General features: G+C 59.7%; 1 protein-coding gene across 1 annotated transcript; it reads left to right on the forward strand.

The window, feature by feature from the left end:
* The first annotated feature begins 4,098 nt into the window (after positions 1 to 4,098).
* WDR18 (WD repeat domain 18) lies at positions 4,099 to 16,760 on the forward strand. Its single transcript, XM_074565509.1, has 10 exons — positions 4,099 to 4,328; positions 6,118 to 6,228; positions 7,939 to 8,072; positions 9,184 to 9,325; positions 9,940 to 10,083; positions 10,305 to 10,369; positions 10,488 to 10,612; positions 13,953 to 14,119; positions 15,292 to 15,360; positions 15,647 to 16,760. The coding sequence occupies exons 1-10, from the start codon at positions 4,119 to 4,121 to the stop codon at positions 15,776 to 15,778; spliced, it is 1,299 nt and encodes a 432-aa protein (XP_074421610.1). The 5' UTR covers positions 4,099 to 4,118; the 3' UTR covers positions 15,779 to 16,760.
* Positions 16,761 to 18,473: the final 1,713 nt, after the last annotated feature.

An 18,473-nucleotide genomic window follows, 5' to 3' on the forward strand; every position in this document is an offset into this window, starting at 1 on the left:
CCGGCCCCCCGGCCCCGGCCCAGCGCCGGCAGCACCTCACCCGGCAGCGGTCGGGGCGCAGGGGCCGGGGTCTCGCCAGGGTCCCACCAAAGTCTGGTCGGGGTCTCACCAGGCTCTCACCAGGCTCTGTCCGGGGTCTCACTGGGGTCTGGTCAGGGTCTCACCAGAGTCTCAGGGGACTCCCACCAGGGTCTCACCAGGATCTCACTGGGGTCCCACCAGGGTCTGGGCAGGGTCTCACCAGGGTCTGGTCAGCATCTCACCAGGGTCCCACCAGGTTCTGGTCGGGGTCTCACCAGGATCTCACCGGGGTCTCACTGGGCTCTGGCCAGGGTCTCACCGGGGTCTTGTCGAGGCCTCACCAGAGTCTCAGGGGGGTCCCACCAGGGTCCCACCAGGGTCTAGGCAGGGTCTCACCAGGGTCCCACCAGGATCTCACTGGGCTCTGACCGGGCTCTCACTGGGCTCTGGTCAAGGTTTCACCAGTCTCAGGGGGTCCCACCAGGGTCTCACCAGGATCTGGTTGGGTTCTGGCCAGGGTCTCACCAGGGTCTGGTCAGGGTCTCACCAGGGTCCCACCAGGATCTGGTCGGGGTGTCACCGGAGTCCTACCAGGGTCTCACCGGCATCTGGTCGATGTCTCACCAGTGTCTCAGGGGGGTCCCACCAGGATCCCACCAGGGTCTGGTTGGGCTCTGGCCAGGGTCTTACCGGGGGTCTCACCAGGCTCCCACCAGGGTCTGGGGTCCCACCAGGGTCTCACTGGGCTCTGGCCGGGGTCTCACCGGAGTCTCAGGGGGATCCCATCAGGATCTGGTTGGGCTCTGGCCAGGGTCTCACTGGGGTCCCACCAGGGTCCCGCCGGGCTCTGCTCTTGTTCTCCTGTTGTTGGATTTTTCTTTCCGAGGCAGAAAAGCTTTAGCCCGGGGGTTTTGCCGGAGCCGCCGGCTGTCCCGCTGCGCCGCGCCGGTCCGGGACCGTTTACCTCACTCACATCACACTTTGCACTGTACATTTATTATTATTATTATTATTATTATTTTTTAACTCGTGTTACCTCCAGACAGACGCACGGACGCCTGCCGACGCGAGCTTTAGTGAAACCCCCCCGGCACCGAAAAAAGATATAAAAAAAAAAAAAAAATAATAATAATTGGAAATCAGGAGATATTTTATTCATTTAGAGCCTTTTCCCTCCCCCTTTTTTATTTCGAGAACGACACTCGCGATACGGGATTTTGAGAGGTGGTTGGTTGATCGTTTCGTTGTAAATAGCTTCTATTTTATTCTCGGGGGGGCGGGGGGGAAGAAAAAGTGAGAGAATCGGAACTTTTAACAGGCAAATGATATATATTCGTGTTCATCAGGGAAACGGGAGCTCGGGAACCTCCTTTCTCCTCTCGTTGCTGCAACCGGCAAATTTTTACTTTTATTCCCTGTCTCCCCCCCCGCCAAAAAAAAAAAAAAAAAAAAAAAATAGTACTACTGTGCAAAGCCAATTTGGGGCGTATTTTCCTCCCAAAATAAGCAGCTTGGTGAGAGCAGGATCCAGGCGATATATGGGGGGGGGGGTGTCCTAGAGGGGACAGGTATAAAATATTACATTTAGGGAGGGGATGGGGCAGGGCGGGGGGGGGCTGTGGGATGCTCCGGAGGTCCCGAAGGACGCGCCGCGTCCTTCGGGACCTCCGGAGCATCCCGCAGCCCCCCCGGATTTATTTTAAGCGTGGTTATCTCACCAGCTGTTCCCAAGTTTCGTTATTTTTTGCCATTTTTTTTAGACTTTTTTTTTTTTTTACACACACCCCCCCCACCCCCCCCGCCCCCCCGGTTCCGAAACGTTCACCCACATCTGCGTGAGACACAATCGCGACCCGATACCGAAACGTCCCATTTCCACCCCCCCACCCCCCCCCCACTTTTAGACCTCGGTATCTCAATTCCTCAGGTTTCGACCTCGAGCACAGGGTGTATTTTCTTTTCCCCCCCCCCACCTTCCCCAGGTGCCTGGCGGGGGGGAGGGGGGGGGGTGGGGAGGGGTTGGGGGGGGCCCTGTGCTGGTGGGACACCCCCCCCGCCCCCCTTTTATTTTTTTTTTTTTGCTTGGGGAAGCGGCGATCTCAGGGGATTTGGGGTTTTTTCCAGCCTTTTGTTAATTTTTTTTTTTCCCCCCCCAGCCTTCTCCCACCCCCCCCCACCCCCCCCATCTTCTCCAGAGCTGGAAATGCCCCTTGGTGGCTCCATGGACCCCCGTCCCTTATTGAAGGGGGGGGTGTCCGGGGGGGGGCTCCGTCCAGCTCCTGCTGCTGTTGGGATCCAGCCCAGCTCCCCATAAGGAGAAATCCCACGGGGGGGGGCGGCATTTCTTGTGCCCAGGGTGGGCGTTAGATTAATTTTAGCGAGGTTTTTTTTTGCATTTGTACAGTCACTGTTTCGGGTTGTTTGGGGTTTTTTTTTTTTTTTAATTATTTTTATTCCCCCCCCCCTCCCCTCTTTCCTCTTCCCTCCCCCTCTTTTTTTTTTTTTTTTGAGAGCGTATTACCTTCCACTTTATTTTTCTTTTTGCATATCGATTTAAAAAAAAAAAAGAAAAAAAAAAAAAAGAAAAAAAAAAGAAAAAATAAGAGCCTAAATCAGTTTCTCTGGGGTTTGGAACGAAAAAAATAAAAAAGGAACGGACACAGCTGCAGATGCATTGACCCGGCGTGCATATCTTAACTCAGGTAAAAAATGAAAAAGGAAAAAAAAAACAAAAAACAAACCCACAAAAGACGAAAGAAAAAAAAAAAAAAGAATAATAAAAAAAAAAGAATTAAAAAACCACATTCTACCTCTGAGAGCGGCGGCCTCGGGCGCACCCGGAGCCCCGGTGAAATATTTCAGTTTTGCAAAAACATTCAGGTATTTGAAACTTTTGATTGTTATTATTAAAAAAAAAAAAAAAAAAAAAAAAAAGAGAAAATAAAATAAAAACACTGAAAGTTTACATTTTATAATAACATTATTATACAGATTGTATTTAAACTTCAGAATATTTAAGACAATTGTAACCCTGTAAAGTTGATGAAATATTAAAAAAAAAAATAAAAAAAGTTGTGTTGTTTGGGGTTTCTGTCCCTGGGGGTGCCCCTAGAGCTATAGGGTGCCTGTCCAGTGCCTATAGGGCTATGGGGTGCTCACAGGGTGCCCCTGGGGCTATGGGATGCCTATAGAGCTGTGGGGTGTCCATGGGGTCCCTATGGAGAGTCTATAGGGCTATAGGGTGGCACGGGGTCCCTATGGATTGCCTATAGGCTCCCTATGGGGTGTCTATAGGACTATAGGTTGGCATGGGGTCCCTACGGATTGCCTATAGGGTCCCTATGGGGTGTCTATAGGACTATAGGTTGGCATGGGCTCCCTACGGATTGCCTATAGGGTGCCATAGGGTCCCTATGGGGTGTCTATAGGACTATAGGGTGGCATGGGGTCCCTATGGATTGCCTATAAGGTGCCATAGGATCCCTATGGGGTCCCCACAGGCCTGTGGGGCGTCCATGGGGTCCCTATGGAGTGCCTATAGGGTCCCTATAGGGTGTTTATAGGACTATAGGGTGGCATGGGGTCCCTATGGATTGCCCACAGGGTCCCTATGGGGTGTCTATAGGACTATAGGGTGCTTTGGGTTCCCTATGGGGCCCCTATGGAGTGCTTATAGGACTATAGGGTGCTTTGGGTTCCCTATGGGGTCCCTATGGAGTGCTTATAGGACTATGGGATGCCCCGGCTTCCCTATGGGGTCCCTATAGGACTATAGGGTGCCCCAGCATCACTATGGGGTGTCCAGGGGTTGCCCATAGACCTGTGGGGTGTCCATGGGGTGCCTATAGAACTATAGGGTGCCCCGGGGTGCCTACGGGGTGTCCACGGGGTGCCCACGGGGCGCACACGGCCCCAGCACCGCCTGCCGTCCCCCATCCCGGGCCGGGCCGGGGCGGGCCCTGCTGAGCTTCCTGCCGCGTGCGGCCGCCGCGGCAGCTCCCGCCCCGCGCAGGCGCGCGGCCCCGTCTGCGCCGCTCTTGGTTGGCCGGCGCTCTAGGCGGCCGCCGCGCTCTCTCTGGCCCTGGCGGACCGCGAAGATGGCGGCGCCCATGGAGGTGGCGCTGGTGTCGGACGCCGCCGGGCCGCTCTGCAACTGCTCCGTCTGGGAGCTGCACTCGGGCTCGGCCCTGCCCGGCTACCGCGGCGGTAACAGCGGCCCGCGCGGGCTGGCGCTGCTGGGCGGCGAGCACCTGCTGGGGGCCCAGCTCGGCAAGAGCTACATCAACGTCTGGGAGCTCCAGAGGAAGGTACCGGCGCGGCGGGCGGGCCCGGGAGGCCTCGGCTCGGGGGGCGGCCCCGGGCCCCGCGGAGGGACCCCCTCGTCCCTGTGGGGATGCGCCACGGCCCCCTCCCTGGAGAACCCCAGTTTCTGTGGTGGGGGCTGCTATCCACGTAGAGACCCCCCGTCTCTATGGCCGGACCCCCCCCAGGGTTCCCCTATCCATACAGACCCCCCCATCTCTATGGCCGGACCCCGCCAGGCTCACTTCATCCATACAGACCCCCCGTCCCTATGGCCGCCCCCCCGCCCCCCAGGCTCCCTCTATCCATACAGACCCCCCGTCCCTATGGCCGCCCCCCCGCCCCCCAGGCTCCCTCTATCCATACAGACCCCCCGTCCCTATGGCCGCCCCCCCGCCCCCCAGGCTCCCTCTATCCATACAGACCCCCCGTCCCTATGGCCGGCCCCCCCCCCCGGGGCCCCTCTCTCTCTACAGCTCACCCATCTCCACGGCCAGACTCCTAGACCCCCTCCCTCCATAACGACCCCCATCACCACAGGCAGATGCTCGACTACCCGTCTTTCCGCAGAGACCCCCCCCCAGTGACGCCTCCGTGTCCCCCTTCTCTGGGGGGACCCACCTGTGGCCCCCTCCCCACCTTGCCCCTGTGCAGGGCCATGGATCCCATGAGGCCCGACTCCCTTCCCAGGGGTCCTGGCCGATCGCACAGGAACCCCCAGGAGGGGGTTTTCCATGGGAGGAATCCAGTGTTGGGCACATCTCCGGGCCAGTGACCCCCCAGCCGTGCCCAGGCCGGGACCCCTCCTGCATCTCCCCTTCCCGAGGCTGGGAAGGAGCCTCATGGCTCCCAGGGCTGCCCGGGAAGGCGACCGTCCCCATCAAGGCAGAGCCCGGGGGGATGCGGGTGCCCCACCACTGGGCCCGCTTCGCCGGGAGCCTCCTGTCGCCTCGATCCTCTCTCTGCGCCTTTCAGCCACAAATGGGAGCTGAAATGCAGCCGGACAAACCTCACCCGTCCCTACACAGCCATGTTTCTTCCTCCTCCTGCTACCTGTGTCCCGCTTGTGCTTCCACCAGGGCAGGGGAGCGGCAAATAGAGCCGCGATCGCCCCGTTCCCCGTTGTTCCCCTCAGCGTTGCTGCGGAGAGCGGCAGCAGCCCATGGGTTTCGGCACACGCAACCACTTTGCCGCTGCAGCTCAGGGTCTGTTTTTCCCCAGTTCCCCCCAGGCTGCAAGGAGCTGCTCTCAGACCTGCTGCTTGTTCTCCCAGGCTGTGGGCTCGCATCGTCTTTTTTTTTTTTTTTTTTTAATTATTTTTTATCAATGTTATTTTGTTGTAATCTTCTGAGCCTGTTGTCTGCTGAATCTCCGGGATTCCCCAGCTGTGGAGCGTAACTGTATCCGGCTCCCTTGCCTTTCGGTGCCCCTCCTGCTGCATGTGGCTGGAGCTCTGTGCTTGGAGGAGGGTGGAGGACAAATTACCTTTTCCCTGCAGGGCTAAACGCGAACCAACTGCAACAAAACTGGCAAAATGCAGAGGAATTCAACGTGATTTACACACATGGGCTGTGCTCCTCCATCATCTTCCTCTTCGGCATTGAACCTCCAAACCGCGGCAGTGCTGATGCAGTTGAGGACGTGGCTAAAACACGGGCAGCCGCAGCGTGTCAGATGCTGCCTGAGCTGCCTCTTCTCCCGTGGGCCAGTCTCAACTGAACCAGGGTCTTGTTTTTCTCTCCCGCCCGTACTCCAGCCCGTACTGAAGGGTCACTGTGTTCTTTCTGTCCCCAGGACCAGCTCCAGCAGAAGATCATATGCCCTGGGCCGGTGACCTGCCTGACGGCTTCTCCCAACGGGCTCTACATCTTGGCTGGGGTCGCTGAGAGCATCTACCTGTGGGAGGTAAGGGGGCTGGCGCAGGGAGTGGGGATGTAGAGATTTGCATCCTGTACGGTTACTGAGTGCCCCCGTCCCGTCAGGTGTCAGTAAATCCACGTTATCTGGGCTCCGCCATGGGGCAAAGGCTTTGCTGGGTCATGTACGTTACGGCTGTCCTGGTGCGGTCTGGGCTACTGTCGTGGTTTAACCCAGCCGCCAACTAAACCCCACGCAGCCGCTCGGTCACTCCCACCCGGTGGGATGGGGGAGAGAATCGGAAAAGTGAGAAAACTCGTGGATTGAGATAAAGACGGTTTAACAGGTAGAGCAAAAGCTGTGCACACCAGCAAAGCAAAACAATTCATTCCCTGCTCCCCATGGGCAGGCGGGTGTTCAGCCATCTCCAGGAAAGCCAGGCTCCATCATGTGTAGGGGTGACTTGGGAAGACAAACGCCACCACTCTGAATGTCTCCTCTTCCTCCTCCTTCCCAGCTTTATATACTGAGCATGTGGTGGAGTTGTGGTGGGAGGTGCTGGGTGAGGCTTAGGGCAGTTCTTTCCTTCTCTTCCCAAGCCGCTACGGATGCCTCAGGGGTCAAATGTTGCCCCTGAAAGCAGAAACACAGCACCTAGTTTTCCTTCAGCGCTTCTTCCACGTTTAACCTAATATTTGTACGTGACTTGTGATCTGGGTGTCTGCGGAGAGTCCTGTGCTCTGGTCATCGCCCTTCTATTTTTAATTAGTAGCGTGTTTACGTGGGGATTATGCTACATTCTAAGCACTTCACCAAGCAAATAAAAGAACAAGCTTGTTCTGAGCCCCGGGATTAAACACCGAGATGCCTAACCCGGAAAGCTCTCGGTGCTGGGGGATGTTTCTGAGCCTTGTTATATGGGCGGCTCTGCCTTAATTCGTCAGGTTTTTCTTTCAAAAATATGCTTGTGGCAGTGTTGGAGAAAAAGCCCGCCCAGGGGGTGCTGGGCTGAGGCTGCAGCCAGCGGGAGTTACCCACTCGTGATGCTCTGAGCTGCTCCCTGCTCTGCTTCACCTGCACAACGTGGCCCTGTCTGCCTGCCCCCAGCGAGCCTTGCTGTGCAAACGCTTCCCAGCGTCTGCCTGGAGCAGGCGATGGCACTGTCCTGCTGGCAGAGGGAACAGGCACCTTGGAGAGGCTGCGTGGAAACCACCAGCGAGCCGGAAATGGGCCCAAGAGCCCGAGTTTTGTGCCTTCTCTGTGAAGCCACTTGTTCTCCACTGAATTGCGGTCTGGTTTTATTTTTAGGTGCAATCAGGACAACGAGAGGGGGTCGATTCTGTTCTTTTGTAGGGGGCTCCCTCGCTGCCTCCTTAGTTCCCTCCCTGGCTGCAGTGTTGCCTTTTAACAAGAAAAGCTCTGGGTTTGGGGAACTCCTTGTCCACCCTAAAGCCTCCGTTGGCCTGAGACCATGCGGCCGTGCTGAAGTGCCCAGCAACCCCTGGGGTGGCACGCAGCCTCCTGCGGCTTTCGTAACCCCCGCAGCCATCTCGTTAGGTGTTGTGAGAGGTTGTCAAAAGTATTATTAATAGCAAACAGGAAATCTTTACTGCACGCTGGTGTCTTGACCAGAGAAACGGCACTGGCATCGTTAGGTTCCAGAGTTAACCCACAACCGTTGAGGGCAGGGTGCTGCGTTGTTCTGGGTCATCACCATGCTCCTTTCTTAATACTCTCCTGCCCTTTCCCTTGCTCTAGGTCTCCAACGGGAACCTCCTGGCCATCCTGAACCGACACTACCAGGACCTCACATGCCTCTGCTTTACTGACGACAGCAGCCACTTTCTCTCGGGGGCGAAGGACTGTCTGGTCCTGGTGTGGAACCTTTACAGGTAACAGCGGCCCGTGGGGAGGTCTCGACCCACTCGTACCAGGGACAGGGAGCATCTGGGCGAGGAATATTAGAACGAGAGATCAGCCACCACTTCCCGGAGGCGGAATCAGCTCTGCCTAAGCCCGTGTGTCTAAGCTGTTTGTAAAGCCTGCTGGTGATGATGAGTCTGTGCCCTCCTTAGGCAGCTCTTCCACTGTTATCCTCGCTGCCAGAGAGCTTTGTCTGAGTTCCCCAAGCTGTGGCATATGCCTCTGACTTCTTTTCCCTGCTTGACACAGAGTGGATTTTGCCCTTTCCCTGCTAATGGCAGCTGAGGTCTCCATCCACTCTGAGACGGGGAGCTCAGCAGGGGCCCTTGTCCTCGGTATCGCATGTGCTGTGGCTGCTGACGGCTCCTGTGTCCTGCTTGGTCCCTGCAGCCCGGAGAGCCGTCCCGGGGGAAGCAGAGCCTTGGCCAGCTCTCCTCACAGCCGCTCTGCTCCAGCACCCCCAGCGCTGCTCTCGCCGACCTGCCGTGCTGGGCTGGTTTGGGCTGGGGTAGAGATAATTTTCTTCACAGGAGCTGGCGTGGGGCTGCGCGAGGGATTTGTGCTGCAAACGGTGTTGGTAATAGAGGGATGTTTTAGTTACTCCTGAGCAGTGCTTACGCAGCGTCAAATTTACAAGCTTAGGCAGTTTCTGCTCCTTACCCCGTCCTGCCAGTGAGCAGGTTGGGGGGGCACAAGGAGTTGGGAGGGGACACAGCTGGGACAGCTGACCCCAACTGATCAAAGGGACATTCGATGCCATATGACATCATAAAGCTGGGGGAAGAAGGAGGAAGCGGGGGGATGTTCAGAGTGATGGTGTTTGTCTTCCCAAATAACACATGATGGAGCCTGGCTTTCCTGGAGATGTCTGGACACCTGCCTGCTGATGAGGAGCAGGGAATGAATTCCTTATTTTGCTTTCCTTTCGTGTGCAGCTTTTGCTCTACCTTTTAAGTTGCCTTTATCTCAATCTGCAAGTTTTCTCACTTTTACTCGTCTGATTCTTTCCCCCACCCCAGCAGGGCTGAGTGAGCTGTGTGGGGCTTGGTTGCCAACCCGTCTCTCCGTTCTCCCCTACAGCGTGCTGCAGGCAGAGCCCTCCCAGATCCCTGACCCTCGCCACGTCTGGTCCCGACACAGCCTCCCCATCACGGACTTGTGCTGTGGCTTTGGAGGGCCCTTGGCACGAGCCGCCACAGCCTCCCTTGACCAGACAGCCAAGGTAAGGCTCGGCTCCGTCCCACCCAACAAGAATCCCAAAGGTGCGCGGGCCCCAGAGGGTTAAAGCAGAGTTTCTGCTGGGCTGCAGCAGGGCTGTCCGTGAGGGTTGCAGTAGCTGAATTTCTTGGCTGTCTCTGTGATGACTCAGAGCTGCCAGACCCACTAATGGGCTTTGCCTCTCCAAACACCAGCAGTTTCTCTGCACCTGCCCTCGGGCTGGGCCTCTGCATGCTTTGCAGTCCCTCTTCTGCGGAATGTTGGGGTCAGCTCCTCTGATTTCCCTCACTGATGTCCTCTAGTCTCCAAGGGCAGGGAGCAGAGCAGGCTGGAACCCACTGCCCGCTCCTCCTGCCCTGCAGAGAGGGGTCTCTCCTGGGGGGAAAGACGGCACACCAAGGGGGTTGAGGCACGTTTTGGAGCTGCCTGGGAGACCTGTCTCATGGTCACGAAGAGGCTGATCCTGGGTTCTGCTGTGGTTATACCTTGGACTCGGTTTCCCCATCCGCAGGATGCTGCCAGCTTGCCCCTGGGCAGGTGCAGATAAGCAGCAGCGTGTTCTTCCAATCCCGTCATTAACATTTAAGCCCCTAATTCTCCTGTATCCTCTCTCTCCAGCTCTGGGAAATCTCATCTGGGGAGCTCCTGCTTTCCGTCCTCTTCGATGTGGGGATCATGGCTGTGACTCTTGACCTCTCCGAGTATCACATGTTCTGCGGCGGCATGGACGGATCCATCTTCCAGGTTGACCTCTGTGCCTGGGTGAGTGCCTGGGGCTGCAGATCTGTTCTGTCTGCTCCTGACGTGGCACCCTGAGCCACTGTCACCTCCCCGCCTACGTGACTGGTGTGACCTGCCAGAGCATGGGAGGGCCTGGGGTCCCCTGTATCTCCTCTGCCCCCTCCAGACACAGTGATGAACCTGCTTGCTTCTATCTGCCTGAATTTAAACTGCTCTCTCCCTTCCTTCCTGCATTTCTGCAGCCAGTCCAGAGAGACCGGACCTTCCAGACAGAGCGGGAGAACGGGAAGGTCTTCAAAGGGCACAGGTGAGGGACCAGACATACCTGCCAAACGCTTCATCGCCACTGTCTACCCACCTCACCAGTTTCTGCCAGTCCTCGGGTCATCCTGAGTTTAAACTTCCTCTTCTCTTCCCCGTTCCAGGAACCAGGTGACGTGTCTGTCTGTCTCCACGGATGGCAGCCTCCTGCTTTCCGGGTCACACGACGAAACAGTCCGGCTGTGGGACATCCAGAGCAAGCAGTGCCTGAAGACGATGAATCACAAAGGTAGGCACGCTCTTATCTCCGGGATCCTTTCCTCCTCAGCTGCCAATGGCTGCTGCTGTCTCACTTAAGATGCTCTGATGCCGCCCTGGACACTCCAGGCATTTCTCTGTGACTTGCTTCACACCTCCAGGAAGGGCAGAGGCATTGGAGGGACGCCTTTGCTGTCTGGAGTGATTTTTTTTGACCTTGCCCATGTCTGTTAACAATCTCCCTGTGCACTGTCAGCGAGTGAGTCATAGATTTCACCCTGTCACTGAGGACATCCAGGATCTTCCCCCTTGTTTTCCAAACGGAGCGGTTGCCCCACATGCACCCCAAGGCCTGGGGAGGCTGTGGGTGCGGGAGGATGTGTCTGGAGGAGAGACTGTCTCTGTGACCCCAGCGACAAGCACCTGTGAGCTCATTAGGCCTGAAGTGAATTCGATATAAGCAGTTGTCTGGGATTTCAGTCTAATGGCTCCGATAAACCGTGCAAACAAACCTTTACAGGCTCAGATCAGCAATTAAGTGCCTCAGAGCGGTGGACGATTTAGCCCTCCTGTTGCATTTGAGCTGTTGCTAACAGTGGATTTCTTCTATTATCGGTCTCTTAACACCGCTCTCGCTGGTGGGGCTGCCTAAACCCTCCCAGAAGGTGACGGTGGTGACAGTCAGAGCCTGTTCCTCTGTGACGCTGGCTCTGGACATAGCTGGGCAAGCTGCTGCCCCAGGGCGGCCGCTGAAAGCCAGGCTGCCTGCAGACCCTTTCCTCCTTTCCTTTTGCTGCCAAGGACCGTTTTTAATGGGGACCTACTGCAGCGCCCTTCCAGCCTTGCCCCACTAGCACGAGAGGGGTGACAGCAGACAAAATCTGAGCTGTGTGAGTCATCAGAGGAGGGGAGGGCAAGCTTTTGCTGCGAGCCAGGCATTAAAACCCTCCTTGAGGCTGCAGGGGAGTGCAGATGGACACAAGTGAGGGGCAGGACCAGGCTGACCATGCCACTGGGTGCTGGGGCCACGAGGTTTGGGTGCTTTCTGCAGCCTCCGTTGGCTCGCTTCTTCCTGCAGGCAGGGATTTGGCTTCCCCGGCAGCCCTGGCACCAGTACCCCCCTGCTGCTGCCGTGTGCTTCATCTGAGCCCGGGAGCAGGGTGGGAGCCGGATCAGGAGCTGCCATCCAGGGAGAGCCGCACCATAGGGAGCGTAGGGTGGAGGGTCCCGGCAGCCTGCCTGCGTCGGGGGCTCTGCAGCTCTTCTGTCCCTCTTGGGCAGCCCTGCCACCCTCTTAGTGGGGCAGCGGGTTCCCTGCAGCACTGGTTTCCAGTGGGTCACTGTCTCCCCTTGGCCTTTCTCGCCACCTCTCCGAGCAGTGACGTGAGCCTCCCAGCAAGGTCTGTTCCCTGCTGCTGCCCTGCTCGCCCCTCCAGCGCGTTGCCTGAGCCTTTCCCTTCCCAAGGCAGAGATGACACAGGCTTTTCTGCCACGGCTGACATGACAGCAACCTCCGGCCTGGCGTGCTCGGGAAAGCGAGGTCCCTCTGCTCGCAGGGCAGAAACCACTGCCCTCCCCACGTGATGGTGCTGCAAATAAATCGGAGGGGTTGGAGCATGGCTCAGGGCTCGAGAGGAGCGTAGCTGTGCAGGCAGGACAGGCGCAGGGGGCTTTTCCAGCAAGGTTTGCTTGTCCTTGGCAGCAGTGGGCAGGCAGGGGGGGCAGGGCATGGGCAGGCGGATGGACTTGGAGAAATTGGGCTGCTGCGGTCAGGTAATGAGCTGTGACTGTGCTGTGGCACCGCGCTGAGGGGAGCAGGGGACTTCTGGGACAGGGGCAACGCTCCCAGGTTCCCTGCCAGCACTGCCCCAGCATCCCTCCAGGCCTCGGTTCCTGTCCTGTCACACAAGCTCCGTCCTTTTCTCTGCAAACACCGTGTGGCACAGACCGTCCCCGAGGGCTCATTCATGCAAGGCCACCCTGGGGATGCTCCAGTTGATCCGTCCTGCCGGCAGCTGCCAGTGTTGGAAGCCGGATTATTTATTCTCCCCCAGTTGAGTCCGGTCCCTCTGCCCACGCTGGCAGAGTGTCACCCACCGACTGGTGCCCCAACCGTCGTGACAAGGTGGGCTTGGATGGGGCTTGCATCTGCACTGGGGCCTGAGAGCGCCTGGACGGTGACCAGGTTTGGGGATCTGTGGGGTGGTTTGTCACGTTTTCTCTTCGCTGTCTTTCTTGTCCCTTCCTTTCCGATTGCTCCTGGAATTGCCAGTGAACCAGCAGCGGTAATCTCACTAATGGATACTTTCATAAGAAGCAGCGAATGTCTTGTCTTTAGGGAGGGAGCCAAAGTAAATGGTTTGTTACAGCAAAGCGTTGGCAAAGAGCGGCTTCAGGGCCAGCCGGGGACTGCTGGCAGGGCAGCTTCTGGACCGAGCATTCGGCAGAGCCTTTGGTTTGCCGCTGGGATCCAGGCTTGGATCCTGGGAGGGTCAGGCTTGGGCACAGGCTGTGGTATAGCTGGACGGGGAGATGATGGCAAGGGAGCCTTCATCTGCTTCAGAGGTGCTTTTGTCCATCTCCTCTGCAGAGACCGAGCGCCTCGGGCAGCTCTGTGCCCCTCCAGACCCCCTCCCTCCCTCCCGCTGCACCCTTCCCCGCTGCCTTCGGTGGGGACGCTGGGCGGGCGCCGCCTCCGCTCAGGTGCATCTGGATCCTTTTAACCTTTCCCTCTGCGCTGTCGAGTTCGGCCGGGGGAAGATGGATGGTCAGGGATTTATTAGCAGTGACTGAGCCGCTCTGCTCGTGCAGCAGCCCGCTGGCTGCCGGAGGTGTGCTGCGGGCAGAGCGGGGGGCTTCAGGGGGTTGGGGGGGGGGGGTTGTGTCTGTGTCTGACGAGGAGAGGTTTGGGGCGTGGGGGGCAGCGGTGGGAGTTCGGCAGCGAGCACGAGTTGGGAAGGGGAGGCGGAGGGGGCTGCTGACAGAAAGCAGCAGCCTGTGTGGGTAAATGCAGTAATTAAAGCGCTCATTAGCTCTGCCAAACGAGAGTGTGTGATAGATCATTGCAGGAGACAGCTGCGAAAGCGGCAGCCGCTGATGGATGGCTGGCTCTGCGGAGGACGGCCGGGCTGCCCTGCTCCTCCCTGAGCTGCCTGCCGGGCCCGGGGTGCGGAGCTGCGGCCCCGCTCCCCACTGCCAAGGACGGGGAAGGGGGCTCTGCCTCCCCCCGGGGCTGGGAGGAAGGCAGGAGTCCTGGCAGGTCCCTGCGCTCGGGGTTCTCTCTCTTCTCAGGGCTCCCCGAGGTGCCGGGCAAGAGACAACCCCACTGGAAGGGGGTGTCTGACCCGTCCCCTCCTCTTGTCCTATCCCAGGTCCGGTGACAAACGCCTTCATAGTGCTGGCCCCAGCCAACATGTTCAACCCGGACGGGAAACCCAGCGTTCCTCTCCCCAAATTCAGCAAACACCTCCACGGCACCGAGAGCAACGACGAGCAGGGGAGCGAGGGAGTGACGCTGCGCCTCGGGCTCCACCAGCAGGTACCGGGGACAAGCGGGCTGCTGGGGAGGGGGAGACAGAGGTCGGCTAGGGGGGGTCCGTGCCGGAGGGTGCAAAACTTCTCCTCCAGCCAGAGCAGCGGCGGTGCCCGCTCCACTGCTGATGGGCAGCAGCTCCACGCACGGCCTGTTCTGATCTTCCCCCAAGTGCTGTTTTTTAAAGCAGTGGAATTGCCCAATTAACTGAGTTGTGGTGGGAGCCTTGCAGGCAGGGAGCAGGCAGGATCTTCCCGTGCTTTTGGTTGTGTCTGGGCTGCTCTTGGCCCGGGGAGAGGAGCCACCAGGACTCTGCCCAGCCCCAATTCCTGCCTTTCAAGACCCCCCACGCAGCATCTTTCCCTCTTTCTGCCGGAGGCTGTTCCGCCTCCACGAAAGCCCTTCTCCAGCCCGTTCCTCCTCCCTCCTGCTCCCCTCGCCATCCTGCCTGGTGCAGTCATTTGTCCTCCCAGCCTTGTGCTGCGGCTTGGGCTGGCTCTGCTGTCCCTTGGCCCCAGCGTGGCCATCCCCAGGCAGGGGGGGTATCCTGCACCGTCAGTGGTCACCGGCTCGCTGCGTGCTGTGCCGGTCCATCCCCTGGCCTCTCTGCTGGCGGTCCCAGAGCTTCTCTCCTCTGTCAGCAACTGTCCCTGGGCAAGTGACAGTCCTGCCACGGCTGATGGATGAGCTCCGTGTAGGGGAGGTGGCAGCCGGTCCAGGAGAGGCTGTTTGCTGCTGCTTGGCAGAGGGGACGGCTCGGGTGCTGCTTCAGGAATGTCAGTCCCGCAGCCGATCGGGCTCCTCTGCTCCAGCATGATGCCGGGAGAGCAGACGGAGGTGGTGAGCCCAGCGCATCCTCCAACCCAGGCAACGGGCTGTGTCCGTGCTGGGAGAGGAGCCCGGCAGACCCCTGCCCAAGGCAGTCTCCAGGGGGCTGTTCCGGGACCCCTGTCCCTGCCCAGCCCTGCACACTGGCCTTCCATTTCAGAAAGGGGCTGCAGCTCCAGCCAGGCTCCGGAGGGAGAACACGCTGGAGTCCGCTCGGTCACTGCTTTGGCCCGCAGGGCTGGGGCAGGGGGACAGGGGCGTTTCTTCGCCTACTGCCATGAGGAACCCTGCCCGGGGGTGCTGGGAGAGGAGCCGGGTCTTGTGTCAATGTCTCCTGTCTGTCCCTGCAGGACTCTGAGGAGAGCTACCTGGAGAAGGCTGAGAAGATGTACGCGCAGATGTACTCGACACGGGAAAAGGTGAGAGCCGCTCTCAATCGCGTCCTTCTGGTGCAGACCCCTTGGGGGGGTCCTCTCTTCAGTTGAACCGGTTCTTGGGGCCCTGTGCAAGTTGGGGATGGGGAGAAATGAGCCCCAGAATTTGCTGATGGTGTAGGCAGGAGGGGCTGATGTTTGAGTAGGAGATGGAAGAGGGAGAGGACGAAAGGGTTTGGGACTTGCTGCTGTCGAGGGGAGCACCAGCCTCCAGTCGCCAGCGGTGAGACCCGGGCGCCTGACGCTTTTCCGTTGTGTTTTTCTGTCGCAGAACCTGATGGGAGACCAGGAGCATCTGACGATCCAGGTGAGCGAACTGGAAGAGGAGGTGAGCACCCTCCGGAAAATCAACAAGAACCTCTTCGACTTCTCCGCTCGCATCATCACCAAACCAGCCAAATGAAGAGGCACCCCCCGCCCTCGCACCCCTCGGCCTCTCCCTGCCCAGCTCCTGGGGAAGAACCAGCCCTCGGGCACCTGCGCACGCAGCGGTGCAGCACGCCTGGCCCGCGGCCTCGCCCGACGCCGCAGCGTTTGCCTGCTCGGTCTGACGCCCGCTCGGTGACACGGGACTGAGACAAGCGCGGGGGGCCGCAGGGCTGCTGCGTGCGGGACAACACAGGGACCGTTTTCACCCCGATTCGCTGCTCGGTGCCGGCGGGGGCAGATCGGAGCGACCGGCTGTGGGAGGAGCGGTGCCGACTCCCAGGGAGGGGCTCAGGACGCAGCTCCTGCTCTTTCCCCGTCTCTCCCCCGGGCCCTTTTTTTTTGTTTCTTTTTGTTACTTGACCCTGCAGTGCAGACAGAAAAGTGTTTTTTCTCTTAATACTGGCTTGAGATTGGATTTCGGAGACCCCCTTTCCGCCCATCCTGCCCTGGGAAACGCTGCTCGCTATTGCCGGGATCCCTCACAGCCAGGATCCCGCTCTGGGCTTGTTCCGCTGTCCTGACAGCGGGGGCCGAGCAGCTCCTGCTCCCGGGGCCAGGGGAGGGGGGCCAGGGGCAGCCAAGGTGCTGCCTGGGGACAGGCGGGGGGTCCCTGGGGTGCCAAGCCTGAAGAGGGGATCCCCGCACCGCCCCATCCGCCCTCCTGGTCCGGCGGGCGGGAGGGCAGGGGGCTGTGGGGGTGTCCCTGGGCTCAGAGTGCAGGTGGTGGTTTCGGGGCGCAGGGCTGACTCCTTCGGGGTGGGGGGGTGGCAGGGGGGGGGCCAGCAAGGTGCTATTTCCAATCTCGTTAAGTTGACAATTTATATATATTTGGATCCAGCTACTTTGTTTTCACGGTGTTCTGGGGAATCGGCCTTTTTGTATCGTCACGAGCACGGCAGCGGGGGTTGTGGGTTTTGTTTAGGTTTATTTTTTACATAAAAGATTTGTTTTTTATAGTGAAAGGTGCCTGAGGTTTTTCTTTAACACCCTGCTGCTGGCCACGGATCTCGGTAACCCTGGCGGGGAAGCGATTCTGCGCTTCCACCTGCGGGGAAGCGATTTCTCTCCGAGGGGAACTGCGCTGCTCCGTCGTCTTTACCCCGGGGGTCCCCTCCCTGTCCCCAGGAGGTTTTGCCTCCCGCCGGATGGAGGGGGATCCCCAGGATTCGGGGACCGTGGCCGTCCCCGCGCGCACCCACCGCACCGCCCTGCCCAATACACCAGAAGTAAGCGCAGTTGATGTAAAGTGCACTTTAATAACGCGGGCAGCCGTGCAGACCCCGCTGCTGCCAGCTCGCTTAGATAATGCTTTTAGCTTAATAAGCGCCGTTTCTCTCCTCCCGCTCCCCACCTTCCTCCTGCCCCTTTGCATCAACGTGAAGCCGCTGCTGGGGGGGGGCGGAGAGGGTCAGCCCCCAGCGGGGGCTGCGGCGGGAGTGTGTCCCCTGGCAGCGAGAGCCCCAAAGTGTGTCCCCCCCCGCCCCCAGTGGGGCCGACAGCCTGCACCCCACCAAGCCCAGGACTCAGCCCTCCCTTCCCAGTCATCCCATGCTCTTTCCCAGTGCCCCCCAGTGGGGTTCGTGTCGGGGCAGGAGGGAGGATGGGGCTGCCCTGCGAGTCCTGGGGAGGGGCTGGGGTTTGGGGGGGGCTACTTCATGCCAAGAGCCTGTTACCCCCGCCTCCCCCCCAGCTCCTGCTCAGGTGCTGCTCCACAGTTATCCCTGGGGGACCGGCACCCCCAACATGGGGCTCCCAGTGCCCTGGTGGGTGGGATTTGCTCTGACGGCCTCTCCCCTCCGGGCCCATCTCCGCAAGGGGAACTCATTAGCTATGACTCATTAAATTTGCCTGGTGATCAATACTTTTTGCCAGCTGCTATTTGGCTCTGTTGCTCGCTTTCTTTTTCTTATTAATTTATCCAAGGCTCCCTGTCTCCCCGGCAGCCGGTGTTGGCGCTCCTGGTGCCAAAGCGCCCCGTGCCACACCGTGCCTCAGTTTCCCTGCTGGGGGGGGGGGGGTGGGTGGGTGTTTGGCCCCACTTCCCCCCGCCCTGCGGAGGGGGCTGCAAAGCTGCTGTGGGTCCAGCTGCGGCCCAGGAGCTGAGGCCCTTCACCCCTTCCCCCCGCAATGACCCAGGACCCCCCCCCGATTTTGAGGCTGCATCTCTGCGAGGGATGGAGGGATCCGCTGGGGGCCTTTTTACCGGGCGGGGGGGACATAGTTTACGGCTCCGAGCCTGGCTCGGCACCGCCCCGAGAGGCTTCTCCCAGCCCGGGGGGTGGCGGGGAGCGCCGGCATCGCCGCCCGTGAGCGCCCGGCCGGAGGAGGAGGAAGAGGAGGAGGAAGGTCCCGGTGGTCCAAAGGCAGCCGGGCCCCCCCCGGGAGGCGCTGGGGTCCCTGTGCGGGGCTACATCGCGCTCCTTCCCGGGGGACCCCACGGCCGCAGCCCCCGCACGGCAGCACCGGGCGGGTGGGGGGGGGGGGGGGTCACGCTCTGCTGCGGGGTGCGGGGGGGCTGCGGGCCTGCCCGGCGCTGCGGGGACCCTGCCCGGCGCGACAACCCCCCCGGGGGCTGCGGGGGCCGCCCCGGACCCTCCCGGGGACGCGGCGGGCGCTGCCGGCCGGGACCCCGCCGGTCCCATCCCGCACACGGGGCTGCGGAGCCGGGC

Source organism: Larus michahellis, chromosome 23, assembly GCF_964199755.1.
Source record: "Larus michahellis chromosome 23, bLarMic1.1, whole genome shotgun sequence".
Taxonomy (NCBI): Eukaryota; Metazoa; Chordata; class Aves; order Charadriiformes; family Laridae; genus Larus; species Larus michahellis.